Consider the following 23,194-nt stretch of genomic DNA (forward strand, 5'->3'; position numbering starts at 1 on the left):
GGACCTCGGCGATCTTGAAGATGACGACAACGACAAAGAAGAAGCACCACGTGGACCCTCTAAACCCCCTGATTAGGATGATGAACAATGGCAGATTAGGTCTGCTATTGGCCAAGATTGCACCCTCGATTATGAGGTATATATACCGCTCATACCTCTTTATTCTTTTCCCCCAATAATATGTTATCATGAACTCACATTATGCAGTTATAATTTTAATTCAACCAATTTGATGATGAAAATTGCTTCTTCTTTTTTTCCCTTTTGAAAAAAAAAATCATTTAGACGTGCGATGAAGGAAAGCTTTTTCATTTTAATTTGGGCTTACTACCCCTCTTTTTTGTCTGTGAGGAAATTGTGTAGGAAGAAGATTTAAATATAATGAAGAGTCTGTTACTGTTACCACTTAGTCCCTCCATGGGTTCACTGTTGTTCCACCTTAACCAGTGGTCTCTAAATTTGAGGGTTTTTTTGGTTTAATGTGAAAAATTGTGTAGGAATATGAGTTTATTGAAGAGTATACTATGAAGGTGATGGACTAAGATTGTATACTTAAATTTCATATATAATGAAGCACATGGATAGAATCGGATGGGGTTGTTTCATTTTAGTCAAATGGTTTTGTGTTTGAACCCATGGTATGCTTCCTGTAGAGTAGTCCTACCCGGTTCAAGCAACTGTAGAGGATACTTGCAGTCTGCACTAAATTCCTTTTATTGTTGTTGTTATCATTTGTGTAAGCAAATATATAATTAAACTTGAGAAGGTCTCTCTGTTTTAAGCTGCATTGTCGAGTTGTAATGTTATTCGGTGATTTAAGCTGCATTTTGTTTCTACATTGGAGTAAAAATGAGTTCTGAAATTTGATAATTGGTATGCTCTTTTTTGCTTCTCTGATTTGGAATGTTTAGGATTTATTTTTTATTAACTGAAGAAGCCATTTTCAGTGGTCACGTTCTGTTTTCCATGAGTAATTATCTATCTGAACTTATTGATTTAAATATCGGGTGTTAACCAGGTACTGATAAGTCTAATCATTGATGTTGCTTTGGTTGTCTAGTTATATGCAAATTAAACTGTTATGTATGTGCTAGTTGGGTGATGATAAAAAGGAGGTGCTGTGAAGAGTAGAATGTGATATAAATGGTTAGACTTTGGGTCTGTAATGAACTAGATGATATGAACTATTAAATGCATGTGGATAATAGTTGTGCTGTGGTTAATAACTTGTAACCTTTGTTTAGATCAACATGTGTAGGTTGTTATGGTTGTGGATTTTAATGCTTCTGGTTCTGATTCTTAATGTTCATTTTGTACTCAATAATTTGACAGTTGTTGTTGCTGATTTTTCAGGTGCTGATTCTGCAATTGTTGATGCTGATATTCATACACCTCTCATTCAACACATTCAGAAACCTTCATTAGATGAGGTGTTGCTGGTGCAACAGAATTGGAGAGAAAGTCATTGTTTTATAGATTAGTTTAGTTTCCTGCCTTTTAGTTTAGCTCAGCCTAGATTTATACAGTTTGTTTTTGCTGGTTTTTATATGTTTCATACTTAGTACTACTTTATAAATGTTAGGATTCAAGTTTCATTTCAGTTTCGATGCTGTTCCTTTTTTTTCTGATTTTTCTATTTTTAGCAGAAAAATGTTTAGTTCAAATGTGAGGAGTGTTATGCTGTTTTTAGCATACTGTTTTAGTTTGTTGCTTTTACTGTTTTAGTTTACCTATTTTCTGTTTTCAGTCTAGTTGCTGCCAGGGTTTAGTATTACTGTTGATGTTTTCTGTACCAGTTTACTAAATTGTACTAGTGTAACTGAACTAAAAACTAGTTCAGTTCAATTTCTTTGAACTATTTTTTAGTTCAGTTCAATTCACTTGAACTATTTTATAGTTAACTGCAATTATTTATAGTACAGTGCACTGAACTGCATTTTGCCCACCCCTAGAAACTGGCGCTTAACATTATATCAGAAAATTATACATTTTTAAATTTCAAATTAGGGAACCATAAACCTATTCAAATAACCAAATTAGTGTTCTTGACTCAATTAATGATTCAAACAAAGGTTTAGGTGTTAGAATGAATACAAATTTCCTTAAATTGTCAAATTCTCAATCCCCAAACTCAACACCAAGCAGACAATTTCAAACTACACAAAAACAATTCATTGCATCAGATCATTCAACCACTCAATCACCAATTTTAGACATGCCAAGTATGAAATTTCATATTCTCAAAACATTTAAAGCATAAAAAAATGTATTTAGCTTCTCTTACTTGACATATGACTCTATAAAGTCTAAAACAACTATAAACACACATGAAACTTTATCTACTCCTCTGAACAACAAATATATGATTAGTATAGACAACAATGACTTAAAGACACACGCAAAAAGGGCCACATATACAATGAATACAAGAAAAGACCTAGAAAAATTGTTGAAACTCAACTTATCCAAATGAAAAAATTGATTGATCTAATTTGAAGAATTGATCACACTGATAAATCCTACTGTCTAAGTTCTTTAATCAAACAAACAAATAATAAAAATCTTAGAAAAGTCAAATAATTTAAAAAAAGTGAATTATGATGTGTTTTAAAATTATAAAACTAATTAATAACAAATCTCTATATATAAAAACCTTTTATTATTAAATTAATTAAGTATCACTTATTTTAAATAATTGTTACTTCTAAAATATTATTTTTGTAGTTTTTTATATTTCTATTCATGAAACTATCTAAATAAATAAAAAGTATTTATAATAAAATTATAAAAATTATTTTAATTTTATAATAATAATAATAATTTTTTTTATTTTATCATAAAAATTGAACAAGCATTCGTGTGGAGCGCTTGTGGAGCGTATATATAAATTAACTAAATATTACATAAAAATAATAATAAAATGATTCATGGTTGCTTTTAACTTTAAAATGACCACGGAAATATTTGTTTGAAATAAGGTAGCACTTAAAAAAAGAAATAAGAGAATAGTTACGTGGCAAAAAAACATATAATCATGGAAAAGAGGGACCCACGTACGTCTCTGCTATTCGTCTTCATTTTTCTGCGTTCGTCGTAATTTTCTTTTTAATTTTCGCATTCTACAGTGAAAAAGAAAAGAGAGGGAGAGGAAGACGAAGATGACGCGGGGAAAGCAGAAGATCGAAGCGCAGAAGCGGAACGCAGAGAAGAATCAGAAGTCAAAGGGCTCGCAGCTCGAGGCCAGAGCCGTTGGGCTCAAAGTCATCTGCCCCATCTGCAAGGTTTCCAATTTCGCCTTCTTTTCTTCAAGAAAATTTCCTTTTTCTTCCTCCCATTCATTCTTCTTGTTGTTATTTTCTACCAGTCACAAAAAGAATTGAATTTTGATTGTTGGGTGCCTTTGAATTACCCTATGATCACCTGGTGTTGTTTTTGTGGTGGCTGTGGTAATTGGCTTTGAGTTCTCTCATCGAATCAGCCGATCTGGATTTTGCTTGTTTCCTTTTTTTTTTTCTAATTTGAAAGTAGTCATTGCTTGACGGATATGATTTAATCAGCTTTGAAAAGGGGGTCTTGTTGATGCAAGGGTTGCTTGGATAATTAATCTGGCTTCCACTGATTCAATTATTGGTTTCCTTACTTATTATAAGCTAGTTGTGTCAATTATATAACAGATGGTGTTTTCTTACACTTTGTGCCTAGTTGGATTTTTTGTCGGGTTACAAACGGGTGGTTTGTTTTTTAGCAAAAAAATTCAACGTGTGATGGAAGGCACGTTACAGCTGCTGGTGTTGTTCCGTGCATGCATTGGTGGGGATGTCGGAGCAAGTTATGGAGTTATGCATTATCTTATTTAGAGGCTCGTGTTAGTCTTCATTGTTTTGATTTATGATACTCTCGCGTGTCTTTGTTTGATGTGTGGTTGAAATAATGGACATGCTAACTTTATAATATGATTGCTTAACTTTATAATATGATTGCTTTTGCTATGGATATTGACATATATTGGGTTTCCTATCCAGTGGCGTGGTCCCAACACAAAGTTAGGCGCGTGATTTGTATTTTGATTGGATTAAATGTGGATGAGTTAATGTAGTCTTTTACAAATTAAGGCATTCAAGTTGCTGTTGCTACCATCTACTGTGCCTTTTAACTTTGGCTGACAACCAGATATCCAGAGCATAGCATCAGTGTTTTGAGTTGGAACATAAGAAGATGTTCTTGGAAATGGTGTTACTTTTTCAGTGACATGCTAATAAACAAGTTTGAGATGGGTTTTAGGTTCTTTGGCAAACTATTTTGTCTTTGGCTTCCTACTTGAAGTGAAGAGATAGCTTTATCTATAGCTTTTACTGGTTATACTTGTGCACTTTTTTTGTGTTTTGTAGGACTTGTTAGTCTCCTTTCTTTGCACTGATTGCTTTATTCCTTCCAACTTCAGTATCGGTAATGAAGTGAATTTCATACGTTGATTCTGGTGTTGGTGCAAGTCACATGGTTCATACAAACTGTTGTATTACAGCTTGAGTCTGAACTGTCTTCATTCTTTGGTAGTACTGTGATATTGAAATTGACCTGGTTTTGTGGGGATGGTTTATTCACCTGACAGATTACTTTTCTTCTTGCTTGTGCTTCTTAGATGTATGGGTTTGCAAACAAAACTTATCACTAGGAAATAGAAGTAATGCATGAACTGTAGCCTACAAAAGGTAAAAAAAAAATTTTTTTGAGGAAAAGATTATAGCTTCTCCATACATTTTTCAAAACTGATCTGCTGAAGCATCTCCCATGAAGAAGAAAATCAGAAGATCTCTTTGTATAAGTGGTTGAATGTATATGTATTTATACTACTATTAATAATGTGCCTTGTTATATTTATGGATAAGAACTTTGAATATCATTAGAAATTCTAAGTTTAGGAAACTTACATTACACACGATAGAGGTCAAGTAAGAATATTTTAATGCCTGTACTTTGAGTGTCAATGATATCTTTATTAATATCATCATTTCTTCAGTTTGACTAATAGACGCTCCAATCATTTATATCTGGCGTTGATCATTCAGTTAGGGTGACAAGGATACTATAGTTAATTGGTTGATGGGCACATTCAATTTGAACACTGGAATTTTCCTTGTGTAATCTGAATTCTGAAGATCCTTTGCATTCTTAAATATCTTGTATAATGTTTCTTCACACCATTGAACATTATTTTTCAGGTCCAACTTGCAAATCAAAACCAACTTGTTGATCACTTTGCCTCCAAACATCCGAAGGAGAAACCGCCTGCAGAGTCAAGCTAGAGATATTTTTAGCACATGGTACGAAAGGTCCAAAAGAAAGCATACTTTCTAGTTGTACCTTCGTGATTATAATGTAATCCCCTGCTTACGATGCAGGTTGCAACATGTTTTAATTGAATCATGTTAATGTGCATTATTGTGATATCAGAAAGGATGATGAAAACTGCTTCTATCATTATAACAATATTATCATGATGTTGCACCAGTGTTCACTGACTTGGGGTGTTCATAGTGTTTGATGCCAACATGGAAGAGACGGAGCTATTAAAAAAATTATACTTTTTAAATACAGGTGTTTGTAAACTGAACAGTCCAAAATAAGCCACTGATGTTAACCAAAACAAGACTGAAGTACTTAGTAATGTTGATGTCGATTGGATAACAAGTTAAGATGAGTTGTAAGACTTGGAGATCTACTCAAATTAATATATATGAAGGGCATAAATCTCATTTTACTAGTTCTTGAAGATTTTTATGGCATTATAGATAAAATCCATTTTGGACACGATGAAATGTATGAATTTTAGGCCATTTTTTTTTATCAATCTTAAACAGGGATTCATTTTACAAGTTCTCCTTATATATAAATTGGTTATAGTACATCTTATAGCAGTCTAATGAAGTGGGCAGCATCAATGATATACTTTCATGTCTAAATGATATACTTTCATGTCTAAAGTTGAGTAGATTTCTTTCGGAGGCAGTTTTGTTCTGTTAGTTTTTAAAATGTCATTAATTGATCTTTCGATCACTAACTTAAAATATTGGAGTAAAATATAATTCTCAAACCAAAATACTGTCATGGAAATTGTAAAAGAAAGGAGTCAATGAGTTATTTTGAAGATTTCCAAAATCCAAATTCAGATATAGCGGATGCAATAGTATACCAGAAAGTAAGACAAGATCAAACTAACAAATGTTAGTGGTATATCATTCATCGTAGACATATCAGAAGAATGACAATAGCTCAATCTTATGTCATGTCAAAATTCAAGAAAAGGTTTATTTTAATGCAGGAGACTATCAAAGGAGCGTTGTAAGAGCGTGCTTTAATCATGATAGACGTTGATGTAAGCTCCAGTGCCAATTTTAAGAGTATATATCCTATCAATTATTGTTGGATTATTTGACTGTTAGTGATATCACTAAATTATAAATAAAAGATAAACTTCATCTTACAAATCTTTTTTACAAGGTTAAACTGGTATAAAAGTAAATCCTAAGCCCGTACAAGAATAGTCTGTAAGCTTGGGATGATTAATAAAAAAAGTTGATAGAGACAACGCATTTTTATTTTTAAATAAAGATTATAAACTTTGAATAGGAATAAATAAAATACTGAGATTTATGTTGATCTATTATTTTTAAAATACCGTGACATTGACTTATTAAGCATACTGGGGTGAAAATTTTGTGGTACTGTGACACTTGTTTTCTAACATGTAACTGATAAAGACTTTCTCATATAGAAATTTGGAATTAGGATTTTGAAAAAAACAAGTCACATAGAAATTTGGGATTAGAATTTTGAAAAAAGTGAGTCAAACGTTTAGGAATTAGAGATTCCAACCATGAAGAAGAGAAGTGAAATTGAGGATTTTATTGACGAATTAGAAATTCTAACCGTGAAGAAGAGAAGTGAAATTGAGGATTTTATTGACAATGAAGTGAAAGTGAAAAATTAAATTTTCTTTGACAACAATATGGGTTTTATTGAAGATTGAAGGTTCTATTGAATACTTTTGCACACTACATTTACACATTTTTATTTGTTGCAATGTGTCTTACCACATCACATTGTTTTATCACATCATCACATAATTAACACTGAAAAATTAACCGAATAACCTTGACTAATAAACATTAACATATTTGAGAACGAAATTGACACTTTTATAAATACATTACCTTGAAAATGTGAATCTGAACAATTAAACCTTTTTAAAATTATCAAATCGGAGGACATTTGTTAAAAATGGAACTCTTGCTCTTTTCTTTCCCTTCAACTTGAAACTTCTAATCATAACCTAAGATTTAGCTCAAAAGACACTGCAATAGTCCAATAGTACATTCATTTGGTGGGGAGGAAGAAAAGACGGTACGAAGAATGAAAAGGCATTTGACAATGGAGGATGTAATGAAAAAGCGGATAACTATTCAAGCAGATTATACAGTGATGGCAACCTCCTTGGCTAGGTTGGGCCAAAGCTAGGAGATGTGCATGGAGGGGTGTTCCTTGGATGAATGGTGCGAAAATGTGGTGGTAAATGGTCCAAGGATGATGAGCTAATGTATGAATGGTGTAGAAGCTCAAAGCTTCTAGGAGATATGGTGGTGGTGGTGTAGTGTTTGGTGGCTCCAAGAGAGGTTAGGCCAACTCAAGGAGGAAGGTGACTAGAGGGGTCTCATGGGTTGCTCAAGTCTTGATCTAAGATGAGTAGTATGGCCAAAAATGAACAACATAATATTACTCAACATCAAAGATGAAATACAAAGGTGGAGACACCTCTATTTATAGGCCAAGGATGTCTCCTAACCCTAAAAGTATGATCTCCCACCTTTGCTCTCATTGGCCAAAAATGAGGCCTTCTAAGGAGTGGACAAGTGTCCACAAATCCTCTCCAATGATGGGAGGACATGTGGCCACTCACAAAACACAATCCTCTTCTTTCCTAGATGCCATGTGGCCACTACTAAAAGCAAAAACTCTCCACTCCTAAGGTGCCATGTGACTACTTTTTAAAAAGTAAATCCTCTCCAATGTAAGTATGAGACATGGCAAACACTTTCCACTTGGTTTGAATGTCTAACTTTAAGGAAAATCCTATGCTACTTAGGCATCAATACAAACCTTAAACAAACCTACACTACATGACCAAATACAAGGCCTAACTAAATAAACCTACATTACTCTTAAATCCATGCTTTATGATGGCTTCAATGGTGGTCCACAAGGTAGAGTTGACACCATCTTCAAGGATGATTTTCACTCTCTTGAAAGTGCTTGATCATGACTAAGAGATTTTCTATCACACAGGAACACACAACTAAACATTCAAAGAGGGACCTATTTCCTCGTAGACGTGCAAATGTCGATAAAGGTTGGATAATGATACTTTGACAATATTTTAACATCATCTACGTGTCATTCTGTGATTGGTCTAAAATTACCCCACAATCAATAATAATAATCATAAATACCAACATAGACCAATCACAGAATAACACGTAAATGGTGTTAAAATGTTGTCAAAAAAATGTTGTCAAAGTATCATTATCCATAAAGGTTTGATGGTGTTCTAATGAGTTAGTGTTACAGAACAATCAATCTCAGTTTCTTTTGTTAAAAAATGGGCACCTAAAAGCCTTAGCAGAGGAAACTACGTGAAACACCATACCTGTGAGGTAAAGTCCCTGGATTACATAAAAAATACTCGCTAATAAAATTCAACAAGTGATTGTTAGTTCATTCTCTTTGCCTCCAAAATATCAAAACACGTATAAATCACACATACTATATATTAATTGAAACAAACATCATAATTCTCTTTAAATTAACGGCACTAATAAAGAATCCATGGCAAAGAGTATTTTTTTTATCACAGTAAACATACTGACGATCATCTTCCGTCACCTTTAATTTACAAATACCCTTAAATAAATTAACAAATATCAACAAAGTCAGCACTCAACAGATACCCTTGCCAAAACTTGCACATTCAATTATTTTCACAGCACACTGCAGCTCAAAAAGCAATGATGAACAATACAAATCTAGACAGATGTTACGGCCAACGTTAACCAGCACCAAAACTTAGGATGTATTGCTGTTAAACATTGAAAGCTAAAACGATATACATTTTCATTATCATCATGTTCAAATCTCATCACAATCACATCGAGATAATTCAGTAGGAAAAAAATATAAAATTTATCAACTATTATACAAAGTTGTAAACAATACCTGTTTTTAGTTACATGTCCCAGAACGTAATGCCAAACAGAAGTATCCCTAAATAATAGTTCATATAAAAACTTTCTATATCAATTTTCAAGAGAAAATGTTCATATACTCCTATAAATATTCTTTTCTTCATCCAGGTCTCCTTCTAAAATTCTCCATAATCAAAAGCTACTGTAAAATTTAGTCCATTCTGTGCTATACTTAAAATCATATATAAATAGAAACAACAAAGTAATCAGTTATAAGGAACCCAAACCATTTGCTTCAGTTAGTTAGATTCATTAATGAGTTTGTTCAAAAGGGTCGTCAATAAGGCGTCCCTTTTTTCCGCCCTACTCTCTTCTCTCATTCTCCTCTGTTCTTCTCTCTCCCTCCATGCCTGTTCAATAATTAACCTCTCGCGCTCAAGCTTCTCCATCGACTGCCTCCACTCCTGTTCAAACAACTGTCTTTCATGAGCACGTCTCTCCATCATCTCCCTCCACTGCATCTCCATCCTTAACTGGTGCTGGAAAAATTCCTTTAGCATTTCCTGAATACTACTAGTACTACTATTGACAGCATTCGATGGATTGTTTGCCCTTGAAGAAGACTTATCCGTTCCAACTTTGTCAACTTTTCTTTTGCGGGTATTGCTTCTAGAAGGTTTTTCCTCTTCGCTGTCATATTCAACCTCGTCGTCATCTTCTGAGAGTTCCTCTGAAGATCGATCTCCACTTGATCTTTTCACTCCTTTCTTGGTTTGAGCTGAGCGAGTTTCAGATTCAAGAAGCAATCGTTGCATATTATGTGCCCTTTGGGTAAATACTGCATGCAATTCTTCAAAAAATGGACATTGCCTGCTATGCTCTGGGTCAGATGTCTCTTTTCCCTGCAAAAATATTGCTACATAATTTACTGGGTAAAGTGAACACCGCCATCTTTGAGATATTTCTTTTCTGCATTTTTAAAGAAATATTTTTTTGCACCAATGCAGATCAAAATAAAGTCGCTCAACCATACACACAAACTCCCTACAGGAACTTTTTCCACATCAACATAGTTAGAGGGGGGTTTCTTAAGATTTGGCCTATAGCATATTTGGATTTACTTGTATTTCACTGGCTCACATTCCAAACAAGTGTTTACTGGGAAGCACTAAATTGTAGCTTTGAGATGAACACGGGTTGGGACCAGACCAATTCAACCAGAAAAACAAAAATGCTGCTAGACTCTAGCAAACACATTGCACACCCTATAACCAGATACGCCATAAATTATATTATCAAGAGCGGTTATGACCATACTAAAAGCTTGAACTGTTAGCAAAGACTCAACTCTCGACATATAGCTGCATCAAACACGGTCCATTATATATGGGCCATTCAATTGAATCTAAGCCACAAACCCAACATATTTCCTCCCAACCCTTTGGGCATATGAACAAAGCTTCATATAGATGAACTTAAACAATTCAATGGATCATACTTAGTGGTCACAAACATCATAGAGTTGTTATAATAAACATATATTTACTTTTTCTTCCATTTTCCTTCTTCATGTCAATCTCATCTTTTCCTATCACAACACAACTATCGGACACTTTGTGTCTCTCTCACTCCTATCTCTCCCTTCCGACCGAAGTCCAATCACATTTTATAATGTCTGAAATTATTCAAATGAATGTCACATACAAAGGTGTATATCACTCATTACTCCAGTTGGCAGAAGAACAGTCAAACTGAACATCAACAAAAAGATTTAACGAGATAACAACAATGCCAAACTCTGCTCCAAAATCATGAACAATGAAAACGCCACAAACAAACAAACAAAATCGGCAACAGACGCTAAATAAAAAAGAAATAGAAAGAGATAAAGACCTTATAGCGATTAACGAGGTTCTTCCACTTGCATTTGCACTGTTCAGGGCTCCTCCTGAACCCTCTCTCCCTCATCTTCGAACTCACCACTTCCCAAAGCGTCTTGTTCCGCTTGGACGCAGTGAAGTCCCTTTCCAGCTCCGCGCGTATCGATATGAACTCCCGCGTCTCCTGCTGGCTCCACTGCGGCTGCGCGGGTCCCCTCTCCTCCCTCACCGCCGCTGACACCTCCCCGGACATCACCAACGACGTCGCGGGGTTCATCAGCGACGGCGTCACCATGCCAAGCCGCGCCGCAAACGCGTCCTCCCCTCCGCCACCGAACATTGACCTCTTCACCACCCCGATGTGGTTTCAATGTGAATTCGTGATTAGGGTTTTGGAAATGCGAAAACTCAAAAAACGGAAGTGGTGCACTGGAGCTGGTGGAAGCCTCGGAAAAAATATCCTTTTTGTTTTTCGTTCTTTTTTTCAATTACTTTTCGGTTTTCCGAGTTTGCTTTGTGGACAAGACAGGAATCGTTGACTATAGCTAGCTACGTGTGAAAATCTGCCTCCTGAAAACGGTAACGTTATTTCCGGTTTTACTCTTTTGCCCCTTCATTTAATTCACGCCGTTTCCCCTTCTCCGTTGTCGGTGTAAAAGTTACGCCGTTCCAGGGTGGATGCGCCGGAAATTGGAACAAACCAAATTAAAAATATTACTTAAAAAAACACCTTATCTTTTTTATTTATAGCTATAAATTAAATCTATTACACATCTCACTCTAATTTAATGTATTTTAATTTTTCAACTATTTTTTTATTTATTAAAGATAAAAATATTCTCCCTCCTTTTGCGTGTATTTATCTGCACTGATACGTTGTATTCTGGTATTTAAGAAGTTGAAATTTTGGAAATGATGATTTAACGTTGGAAAGATAGTTTTCCTATTTGGCAGAAATGTGCTATGACCGGCAACTCTTGATTTTCGCTGTTACTAGAATGTTCTCTATCTTCAAATAGGAGGATATTAGGTTAGGTAGGGTATTAAAATTCCAATCCTGAAGACTATTTACTCTGCACTTTAATAAATACTTTAAGCTGTTGATTAATGAACAATAATTAACTGGAATTTCTATAATAAATTTAATTCTACGACTTAATATAATAAAGTTTAAATGTGTTATTTTTTACTTTGGATACAATTAATTCAATTTGGGCTTCAGGCCCAACTCAGGTGATGGGCTTCCTTGTTTATGAATATTCTTGATCAACGATACGAGATATAATTTTAGATTCCCTCCTATCAGTCAAGTTAAAAATTTGTAGCAGATTAAGTTGGCGTTATTTTTAAATGGATTGTACTTTTTTTTTTAATCTTATTCACCTCTGTGTTGCGTTAATGGATTGTACTTTTTTTTTTTCTAATCCAACTTAGCAGATTAAGTTGGATTGTACATTTTGGCCCGTCCAAAGAAATAAAACAATTTAATATTTTTTTGTTTTAAATTGACAAACATGCTCACACAACTAAAGGTAACATGAAAAATATCTTAAAGAAAATTACTATATTTTAAATTTGATTGAAATAATACCGAGTATAATAAACCTTTACTCCAATCAGGTTGTACGGAAAAGATAAACTGAGATGAACTTAAGAGAACAAGTGATATCTACTATATCAGTGTCTGTTACCTTTTTATTTGAATAATGGATCTAATTTGACTAAGAGACTAAAGGTGAAAACTGATTACGTTTAACTTAAGTTGTTTATTCGTATCATTTAAGACTATTAAAATTTGCTGGTATTGCTCTTATGTGAAGTTGGAACTATCAAGTTGTGTGTTTTTTACAGTAAAAGTGTGTTGTTTTATGTAATAATTCTTAATGAAAATTATGATTTTTTTTAAGAATTTAGAAAATCGTTTGAGTACGGGGAAAATCCTTTAAATTAAAGGTTCTATTTTTGCAATTTTTCTTTCTAAGTCTGAAAACATTATATACGACAGGGTAAAAGTATAGAAAATTGTGTTTTAAAATTGATAGTATGTTTAGAAAGATAATACTCAATTATTTTAATATTAAAAGTTTAAAGTATAAATTAAATTTTTATCAAATTTTATTATTTAAAAACATATATTTTTTCTAAAAACCTTTTTCCTAAAGCTCTTTTTTTTCTCTTTAGGTTTTCTCACTTTTTATTCATTTGTTTAAAGATAAAAAACTATTCGAGTGATCTTTGCGACGAGTTGTCCATTTCTGTCTAATCAGTTTCTCTAACATAGTAAGATGATTTCTATACTCCTTTCATTGGTTCATAAGCATATGAATAATCTTGGTTCGCATGTAGCGTTGAAGTCTTCTATATGAGTATCTATTAATTAGTGGTTATAATTATGTGTCATGATCGTTTTTGTGTTGTTCATGGGTATAAATAAGGCATCTTGTGAACTTGAAGAAATTGGGATTTCTTAGAGCAATTTCATTTGTCTTTCAAGTAAAGGAAACTAAATGCATAGTTTTTATGTAATTGATATCTTGTAATTGTTAATTGTATGATTGTATAATGTTTTGCTTGCATGATTGAGTTGTGTGATGAAATATAATAGGTTGAACTTAGATTAGGATTTTAATTTGGCTTACTTGAACTATATGATGAAATTGAGAATGTTACCTGATTGGTCTTGTAATAAATATTGTTTGAATTAATGAAAGTTGTGTAATTCAAATTTGGTATGTTTTGGCATAATGTTTGTTGTTGGATTAAATTTGCAAGGTTGAAATGGTATAAATTTGTAGAACTATGCATGATGGACAAAGCCAAAGTCAGAGAGCTACTGAATTGGTGGTCGTTGGGTGAGAATATACTTGTTGGGTGATGTTGAAGTCAAAGAGCTACTAACTCAGTAGTAGTTGGGCGAGAAAAGTCTCGTTGGGTGACTTTTAAAAAAATTTAAGTTTGTTCAGTGATTGTTTCGCTGAACAAGCTATCTGATCACTAGTCGAGTGGGCTTTCAGGAACTACTCGCTAAGGAGTAGATATTCTCGTCGAGCGAAATTTTAGAGTCCACTTATATTTTCTTGTATGTTTTATTCTAATAAGTTTAATGTATTATATTGTGAATGTTAGAAATGATAGTTGGTTTATGATGTTTATTTGGGAATGGTTGATAAAATTTATGGATAAATATGCATGTGAGTAATAATGTATGAAATCCTAGTGGTGATGAGCTTGTTAATGGATATAAGCATTATATGTGTTTGACATAATTTTAGAGATCTCGTAGGGAGATTTTATGGTGAAGTTTCTTTAGTGTATATATTGATATATGAATCCAATTTAGAGAGTTCTCATGTCGTTCTAATAATCATCCAATCTTTGGTAGATAAGGATGGAGTATGTGGTGATAGGTGCAAGATGTCCTAGTCTAGGGGTTTTACCTTTGTCAAAGATGTTGATGGACTAACCTTATGTGTGGTAGCTTGGCTGATCGAGTTATTCCACCACAAGTGCATAACTTACTAAAGTTTGATATCAATACAAGTATCTGGATAATTAAGTCTAATATGAGTTTTTATGTATGTTATGTTTGTTTTATGATCACCTAAATGGTGTGAGACAATAATAATATAGTGGTTGATGTAGTTTAAAATGTTAGTGGAGCTATAATGTAGTTTCTAGGATGATATTAATCTGTATAAACATTTTTTGTTTATAAATTTATTGTACTTTTGATTAGAACAATATTTTCTTAGTTGAAACTTTTGTAAGTAGTGAGATATTATAGTTATATTTTGAATAACTAAAAAAACATTACATATTTGTCAATTATTTGTTCTTAAGTATTAACTATGTGATGCTTTTTTCAGTTGTGATATATTATTAAATGGAATGTTACAATAAATAATAAATATAAGAATATGTGAAATGATTAAAATTATTAAAGATTATATTTTTACTATTTTTGTTTAAATATGTGAAATGATTTTGTAACATCTTATTTTAATAGTGTAAAACTACTAAAATAAAACGTACATACATGACAACTTATAAAGAACCTGAGACTAATAGAGTAGAATATTTTATCCTTGAAGAGCAAAAACTATTTGTCATCTTGTTTCTCTCTCAACCAATCGCTGAATCAACTGAAAATATACCCCTTTCCTAAGCTCACACCAGTTAAAGTGATCATTGCAAAAGACAAAACAACATACAGACAGACAAAACAAATGCAAGGGTAAGCTAGTGATAAAAAAGTTTAACATGAAAAAAATAAAATTCAACATACATTTTCAATAACACAATTAGTAGAACATCTCCCACCATTCACACATATCAAAACATCTTTCTCAATCACACCGTTGACTCGGACTTGGCCAAACCCTTTCCAATATAGTATAAGTGTCGAGCAATGGAAGGTTCTGCACTTGTGTGGTGGAACAACTAACTTACTCAAAGTTGCCACACAAGGTTAGTCCTTAAAACGCCCTTTGCCACCATGAAGAAAGGCCCCGAGGCTAGAACTTCCTACTCCTCTCACGACATGACTCATCACTCTCTAATTGAGCATGGATGATCATTAAAGTGTCAAGATAACCCCATATCGACTTCTTACAATTTATACTATTTATACACATGAATCCCCTAATAAGATATTCCTCCTTGGAATTCTCTTTTTCCAACCTTGAAAACCATTTGAAATCATACATATGTCCATACACTTTCACATTCGAATAATACATCAGTATATGAGAATACTAATCATACATTAAAGAAATAGAAACACTCATACAAGTCAACGAAAATCACCCAGTAACAATTTTTTCATGGAATCTTGATACTCATATTTATGTAACCAAAACAACTCTGTAACACTCACAAACAACTCCGGAAGGGTCCAAAACCCCCCAACGACGTAAAGATAGTTAAAAACCGATAATCGGAACCCAAACTTGAGATCCCAAAAACTGAAAAAAAAGAATCAAAATTTGTTGAGTTGCGCCCAACGCCCCAGAAAGGGGGGCCCAGGTGCCAGACCCGAATTCTTCTCGCAAAACTGACGCCCGAGAGCCCCTTGGAAGGCGCCCAACGCTGCACTAGGTTCTAAAGTTCACCTATTTTGACTTTGGTGAACCTTTATACAAGTTTAAATGATTCCTAAACACTCTTAGGACTAAGAAACATCTAAAAACATACCTCTTACTTGAATTGACCACTCCAAAGCCAAATTGACCTATGAGAACCCAAATTCACTCCTATAAGCTACCCAAACTCAAATCTACCTCTTATATCACCCATGTTACTAATTTTGCTGCACAACCAACTTTATATTAACTTAATAATGGACTTTAATCCAACTCCCACTCCACATAACCGCCCCTTTTTAAATTCACTACCTAACACCCTCTTATTGGACTTAAATTCACTTCAACCAAGCCTCACCAACACTTTTCTGCATTATAAACCAAATTTTATTGGTTTGATCCCTCTCACAAGTCCAAATGGACTTTAAAACAACCACTAAACATCCATTTTTCCCAACCCACTTTTCTAACAAATCCACCTACTAAAACCCTAAATTTGCACTCCAAAACAAGTAAGATTTGAACTCCTCTTATCTTCCTCCCTTAACCTTCTAAACTTTAACCATTTAATGATGATAATCAATCATAAACCACTCCAAAATAATTAACAAACTGCAGATTCCACAATATGCTCATTATTTCAAAAATTGACACACCCACTTCATCAATTTAAGCTACAAAGTTAGACTTTAGTTTTCATACCTTTCCCACCATTATTATTAATACCTTTACAATACTTCAATTTTTCCTCAAGGACTTCATGTTCTCTCAACTTGGAAATTTCGTCTTCTTCTAAACTCTCCTTACTTCTACCCTATGTCTTAAACAACTGCTTCTCAAAAATCACTGATATACCAAACCATCTGCCTTCTCAACCATTGCTACTTCATTACTCACCAATACCTTCCTTTCTTCTGACCTGCCACATTACTAATACACTGAACCAAACTAATTTCTCAAACCTTGCTACATCAATGCTTACCCAAAGTTGCTCTTATTCTAGCCTTTGAACTCAACTCTTCTTGTGAAACGTGCGATATTTGATCTCTTGACTCTATTCTTGGAAAAGAAAACAACATTTCTACCTCCTCACAACTTAATCCATTCTTGGAAACTCGAAAGCTCTAGTCTTCTAACTCTGTATTTATGTAACCAAAACAACTCTGTAACACTCACAAACAACTCCGGAAGGGTCCAAAACCCCCCAACAACGTAAAGATAGTTAAAAACCGATAACCGGAACCCAAACTTGAGATCCCAAAAACAACCTAAAGAACGTCAAAAACTGATAATCGGAAACCCAAACTTGAGATCCCGAAAATTGAAAAAGAAAACTAAAGTCTGCTGAGTTGTGTCCAGTCGCAAAACTGACGCCCAAGAACCCCTTGGAGGGTGCCCAACGCTGCACCAGGTTCTAAAGTTCACCTATTTTAACTTTGGTGACCCTCTATACAAGTTTAATTCCTAAACACTCTTAGACGCTGAGAAACATCTAACAAAATACCTCTTACTTGAATTGACCACTCCAAACCTAAATTGACCTAAGAACCCAAATTCACTCCTATAAGCTACCCAAACTCAAATCTACCTCTTATATCACCCATGTTACTGATTTTGCTGCACAACCAATTTTATATTGACTCAATAATGGACTCTAATCCAACTCCAACTCCATAGAACTGTTCCTTTTTAAATTCACTACCCAACACCCTTCTATTGGACTTAAATTCACTTCAACCAAGCCTCACCAACACTTTTCTGCATAATAAACCAGATTTGACTGGTTTGATCCCTTTCACAAGTCCAAATGGACTTTAAAACAACCCCTAAACATCCCTTTTTCCCAACCCACTGCTTACTCACAAATCCACATACCAAAACCCGAAATTTTCACTCCAAAACAAGTAAGATCTGAACTCCTCTTGTCTTCCTCCCTTAACCATCTAAACTTTAACCATCTAATGATGATAATCAATCATAAACCACTCCAAAATAATTAACAAACTGTAGATTCCACAATATGCTCATTATTTCAAAAATTGACACACCCACTTCATCAATTTAAGCTACAAAGCTAGACTTTAGTTTTCATACCTTTCCCACCATTATTGTTAATACCCTTTTATCTCAACCACACATTAAGTTCATGATACAATAACTCATAACAACAATCACACCTTTATAACTCTTCAAACACATCATAGTGTACAAGCATTCAACACTTTTCCAAATTTAACATCATAAATCACCATTTAATCACATACACAAAATTCACAAATTTCAAATATCTTACTATAGCTATAAAAAGCAAATTAGCTTCCCTTACCTCAAAATAACAACTCAACCACGAAAGCGTCTCACCGATCGCTTGAAACGCAAGAAATTCCTAAACGGACCTACGACGCACCGAAATTGAAACGGACAAAGTTCTTAAAACTCTAAATTCACCAAGAGTAAGGAAAGAAAACTAAATGATACATGCATAACAGTTCTGTGCATGATCATTGACCGAAGCAAAGAGGATAGAAAAACGAGTAGAAACTTACTTGCTCTAAAACAGAAATTGATCGATTGAATTTGTAGATTTGATGTTGTGATCGTTTAGACACCTCCTGATCGTCAAAGACATGACTCAGGAGTTAGAACTCTTAGAGAGAAGATAGAGAACTCTAGAAAAGTAGTTTCGAAAGAGATGATATGTTTTAAAATAATGAAACCCGTTTATAACGAAACTATTTACAATAAAACTATTTAACATTAAAATAATCAAGTCTCACTGTTCTCAGACGACCAATCACTCTAAAATACCATTCTTCTAGTGTTTACAAATTTATTTTAGAAAATTAAATTCTCTAAATATTTAAATTTTATTATTTGGTGATAAATTTTAGTTATCAAATATTTAAATGAATTTTGTTATAAATAAATATTACTACTAAATCAAATAAGATGAGAAAAAGAACTTTTGAATATATGAGATAAGATTGTATAGTAAATTTAAGATATTGTCTCCGATTGTTTTTTTTCTAATATTGAAATAGTAGAGTGATTTCATTTATAAATTTAATATGAAAAGTTTCATATCAATTAGTTTAAGATAAATACAATTATGGGTTGTCTTTGATTTCATTTCACGATATTTTAAAGAAAGTCAATCATAAATATGTGAGTAGATTTTTTTTCATAATAGATATTGTTTTCGAATGTTTTGTGAAATATAATTTTTGTTATGAGTTGATATGGTTTCACATATTTTATATTATTTTATTTTATTTTATTTTATTTTTAATAAATTTGAATGTGATAGATTTGATGGATTTTGAAATATTAATATAATTAAAATGTTAAAATTATAATAATATATCACATAACCTTATTTAGAATTCATAAAATAAGATTATTTTAAATTCATAAGATAAGATCAAATAATACTTAAAATAAATGTATAATATAATAATATTGGATAATACACAAAATAACTACATATATTTTATTTTTTTTATAAATTTAATTTCATACCTAAAACCATTTATATCTTTCAATTATATATAATACAAGTAATTAATGATGAGTTAAATAATTAATTTATAACATTAACTTTCAGTAATTTAAATTATAAATGATTTTTTTTATATTTTTTTGTCAAATAATTTTGCTATTATTACTAAACAATTTAAAATATTATTAATTTTAAATCACAAAAAATTATTACACAAATATAAATAATATGTTTCAAAAATACTATATTAGTTAGAGAGAAAAAAATAATAGTTGTAACATAAACACAAATAAATACAATTTTTAATTATTGAATTTATTTAAAAATTTGAATTATTTATTATAAAAATGTTAGTTTATTTATGATAATTATTATATAATAATTTTATTCACATAAATTATTTGTTCAATTTCAAGGCATGACAGTTATGATAAAAAATATTCTTAAATGATATTTAACGGTAATTTGAGTTAATTTGAGTTAATGTATATTAATATATCTATATATAATTTTTGTATATTTATTTATTGTAATTTTTATTATTTTAATTTAAAATTTAATAAATAAAATTAATTAATTCATAAATTTTGTTTATCGTTAAATGTTAAATATTGCTATAAAAATACCCTGCCAATATCGGAATAAATAAAAATTTATGTAAATCAAAATTTTCATATCTTTTCGTATAATTAAAAATAAAAGTGAATTAACTGATGTGTTCTTTAAAAATAAATATATAATTATAATTTTAGTGTAATTTTTTTCAACAATTTTAGTATTCTAATGTTTAATTATATATAATTTTATCTTTAAATACGAAAGCAAAAACGAAGTCTATCCTATTCCGCTAGCAAGAGATTGATTAAACAGTGCGTTTCTTCTGCTAGGGTTTCACGGTCTTCTTCATTAGGTTGAGAGCATCTTCATCTTGCCTTCTCCTTCCTCATTCCAATGAAACCAGGTTTTATTTGATTCCTATTCTTCCACGTTTTTTCTTCTCCTTCCTCTCCCAACTCTCAACCAGGTATGATCATTATCATGAACTCCATCTTCGCCGCTCATAACCTTCGCGTTTTCGGTCCCGGCTTGAATCCTTTCGCCCCCTATTGCATCGCCAATCATTCTCTCAGCTCTCGTTAAGCGGTTCCCCTCCTTTTCCCGCGCGTTCTCTTGATTTCTATTTTTCCCACTTCGAACATGTAAATTTGGAGCACACTGTCCCAGATTCGCTCTATTTTAGGGGTTTGGTTAAGCGTCGTCGTCTTTGTTTTCTTTGCCTTAGTTTTTGCGTTGTTGGTTGGTTGGTGAGAAAGGAAAAGATATGCTCGAGGAACAACCTGTTTTGTTCAGGAGGAGCCCTTCCCGGAGGCGCTTGAGGCCTCGGTTTGATACCGATGATAGGGGTTGGACTTCGCTCCATGTTCTAGCCAGAAAAGGCGATCTCAAATTGGTAATGTGATTTTTATATCCGCTTTATGTTTTTATTGCTGAATTTTGTAGTTAGAATGGGAGGGCCGGATGCTGTTTGTCAGGGAAATTGTAATTTGAGGCTTTCAATTGGGAAAATGTTATGGTTGCACTCGGGTTATTGGTTTATTGAATTTGAATTTAGATTCTTTATGTTTGTGTGTGTGTGGGTGTGTGTGTATGACGCGGTTGAATTGGGTTTGAGTGGCTTTGCCTTCAAGATTGCTGCCTTTGGTTTAAAACTTGAAGCGTTTTTTTAGTTTGTTTGGGTGTTTCAATTTTGTTATCCTTGTTAGGGTCCTGTCACGTGTTTGCTATAGGCTGATGTCCATGCCGGAATCAGCGAAGGAATCACTGTAGTAAAACTTCCACAATCTTCAGCATCGAAGTTTGACCCCAACTACCTGTTTTTACAGAAGGGTGCTTTTATTTCGAAGTTGCCAAAATTGGTGAGGAATTTGAATAATGTCCCATTTGAATTTACTGTGGAGGGGGAACGACTTACTCTAGTTTTGGAGTATATTTCATTCTACGCCATTTGGTAATTTTGAAGTAAAATTATCCACATCGTTGGGAGCCAAGCCTTGTCCACTGGTTCACCCTTTATATGGATTCTTTGCTGAGTTTCAGTGTTTTGAAATCTTATGATGTTACCGATTCTTCTTTGTAGTACTTGAATATTTTGCCTCGTGTAGTTGATGCTTTAAGAGTTGAATTCGTATCGTACTTGTCGCAAAAGGTTTGTTAATCGTGATAATTTAATCTCACCGGGGCATCTTTTGGTGTGGCTGAACAGGTTAAAAAACTTCTCGATGAAGGAATGAATGTCAATGTATCTGCATGGGGCCCTAAATCGAAAGGGGTGACCCCTCTCCACCTTGCTGCGGAAGGTGGTCACATTGGAGTGATGGATGTGCTACTTGAGCATGGTGCTGACATTGATGCCAGAACCAAGGGTGCTTGTGGCTGTAAGTGATTTATTCTTGCCGTTAGGACTTAAGGCCTGTCTTTTCTCTCTCCCTCTCTCTTTTTCTTTTTCTTAAAAACTACTTTGAAGTAAAAAGAAAAGGTTTTCAGATTTTATGACAGTTTTTTGGTAATTGTTTAAGACTGAAGTGTTGCTGTCAGGTTAAAATTTCCTGTATAGCCTATTATTTTTACTTTTACAATGTGTTTGACGGAGAAGAGGAAGTCAAGATCAGTTGGGTAAAAATTACTGTAATAGTACAATGTCAATACAGATTCAAAGTATGAATCTCTGACATTGATCTCTTCTCTCGAACCAGGGACACCGCTCCACATTGCAGCCAAAGAAAGGAGGAGGGATGCTGTGAAATTCTTGATAGAGAATGGAGCCTTTTTGCCACCCGATATCAATGATTGCAGATTTAATCCTCCGCTTCATTACTGCCCAGGACTAGAGTGGGCCTATGAGGAGATGAAGCGTCATCGACTGCTAGACTTATCTTCTGGAGAGACATCTTACAGCTCTGAAAGCTAATTAACTTTTCATGGATTTGGTTGGGTGTTTGATAGTGTATTTGGATGCCTGTATGTGGAGATCAATGCAATGCGTGTCAGATTTGAAGCTAAGTCCCTTTTATAAATTTGGAATGAAAGTTTGTTAATGTGTGCTTTTAGAAAACGTATCCACACATGTACTGGATCAGTATTGTGGGAATAAATGTAGAATGAAATAAAACAACGCACTGCATGAGTTGCTTAATGTATGGAGATGACCTACGTACTGTTTTATGTGGTTGGAACAATTGTGTATTATTGTTTATTTGATAATGTTGTGTTCTTGATGCTGTCATTTACGTGTTGTAGTTTTGTAGGCGCGCACACAATGCTTTGTTTCACTATAATCTCACTTTAGAAAGTATTACTACAATTGTCTTTGTTTGATGTGTTATTTCGTGAAAAATAAGCTTTTTTTTTAATTAATATACTTGATAACATGTTTGAAGAATTTAGTTATGTTAGCGAATTGAATGAACTTATTTATTGGGTTTGGGTATCAAATGGTTG

The 23,194-nt window shown here is 33.3% G+C and overlaps 3 protein-coding genes across 3 annotated transcripts; 2 read left to right on the forward strand and 1 right to left on the reverse strand.

The window, feature by feature from the left end:
* Positions 1-3,091: 3,091 nt before the first annotated feature.
* On the forward strand, positions 3,092-5,519 carry LOC148192109 (uncharacterized). The gene is made up of 2 exons (XM_088100939.1): positions 3,092-3,281; positions 5,220-5,519. The coding sequence occupies exons 1-2, from the start codon at positions 3,159-3,161 to the stop codon at positions 5,301-5,303; spliced, it is 207 nt and encodes a 68-aa protein (XP_087957065.1). The 5' UTR covers positions 3,092-3,158; the 3' UTR covers positions 5,304-5,519.
* Positions 5,520-9,210: 3,691 nt separating this feature from the next.
* LOC124841791 (trihelix transcription factor GT-3b-like) lies at positions 9,211-11,650 on the reverse strand. The gene is made up of 2 exons (XM_047318135.2): positions 11,130-11,650; positions 9,211-10,138 (listed from the first exon to the last, which is right to left on the reverse strand). Exons 1-2 carry the CDS (start codon positions 11,454-11,456, stop codon positions 9,536-9,538), a joined length of 930 nt encoding a protein of 309 aa, XP_047174091.1. The 5' UTR covers positions 11,457-11,650; the 3' UTR covers positions 9,211-9,535.
* Positions 11,651-20,530: 8,880 nt separating this feature from the next.
* Positions 20,531-22,979, forward strand: LOC124841784 (phytochrome-interacting ankyrin-repeat protein 2-like). The gene is made up of 3 exons (XM_047318127.2): positions 20,531-21,146; positions 21,960-22,131; positions 22,450-22,979. Exons 1-3 carry the CDS (start codon positions 21,018-21,020, stop codon positions 22,662-22,664), a joined length of 516 nt encoding a protein of 171 aa, XP_047174083.1. The 5' UTR covers positions 20,531-21,017; the 3' UTR covers positions 22,665-22,979.
* The last annotated feature ends 215 nt before the right edge of the window (positions 22,980-23,194 follow it).

This window comes from Vigna umbellata, chromosome 10, assembly GCF_029865625.1.
Source record: "Vigna umbellata cultivar VRB3 chromosome 10, Vumbellata_1.0, whole genome shotgun sequence".
Lineage (NCBI taxonomy): Eukaryota > Viridiplantae > Streptophyta > Magnoliopsida > Fabales > Fabaceae > Vigna > Vigna umbellata.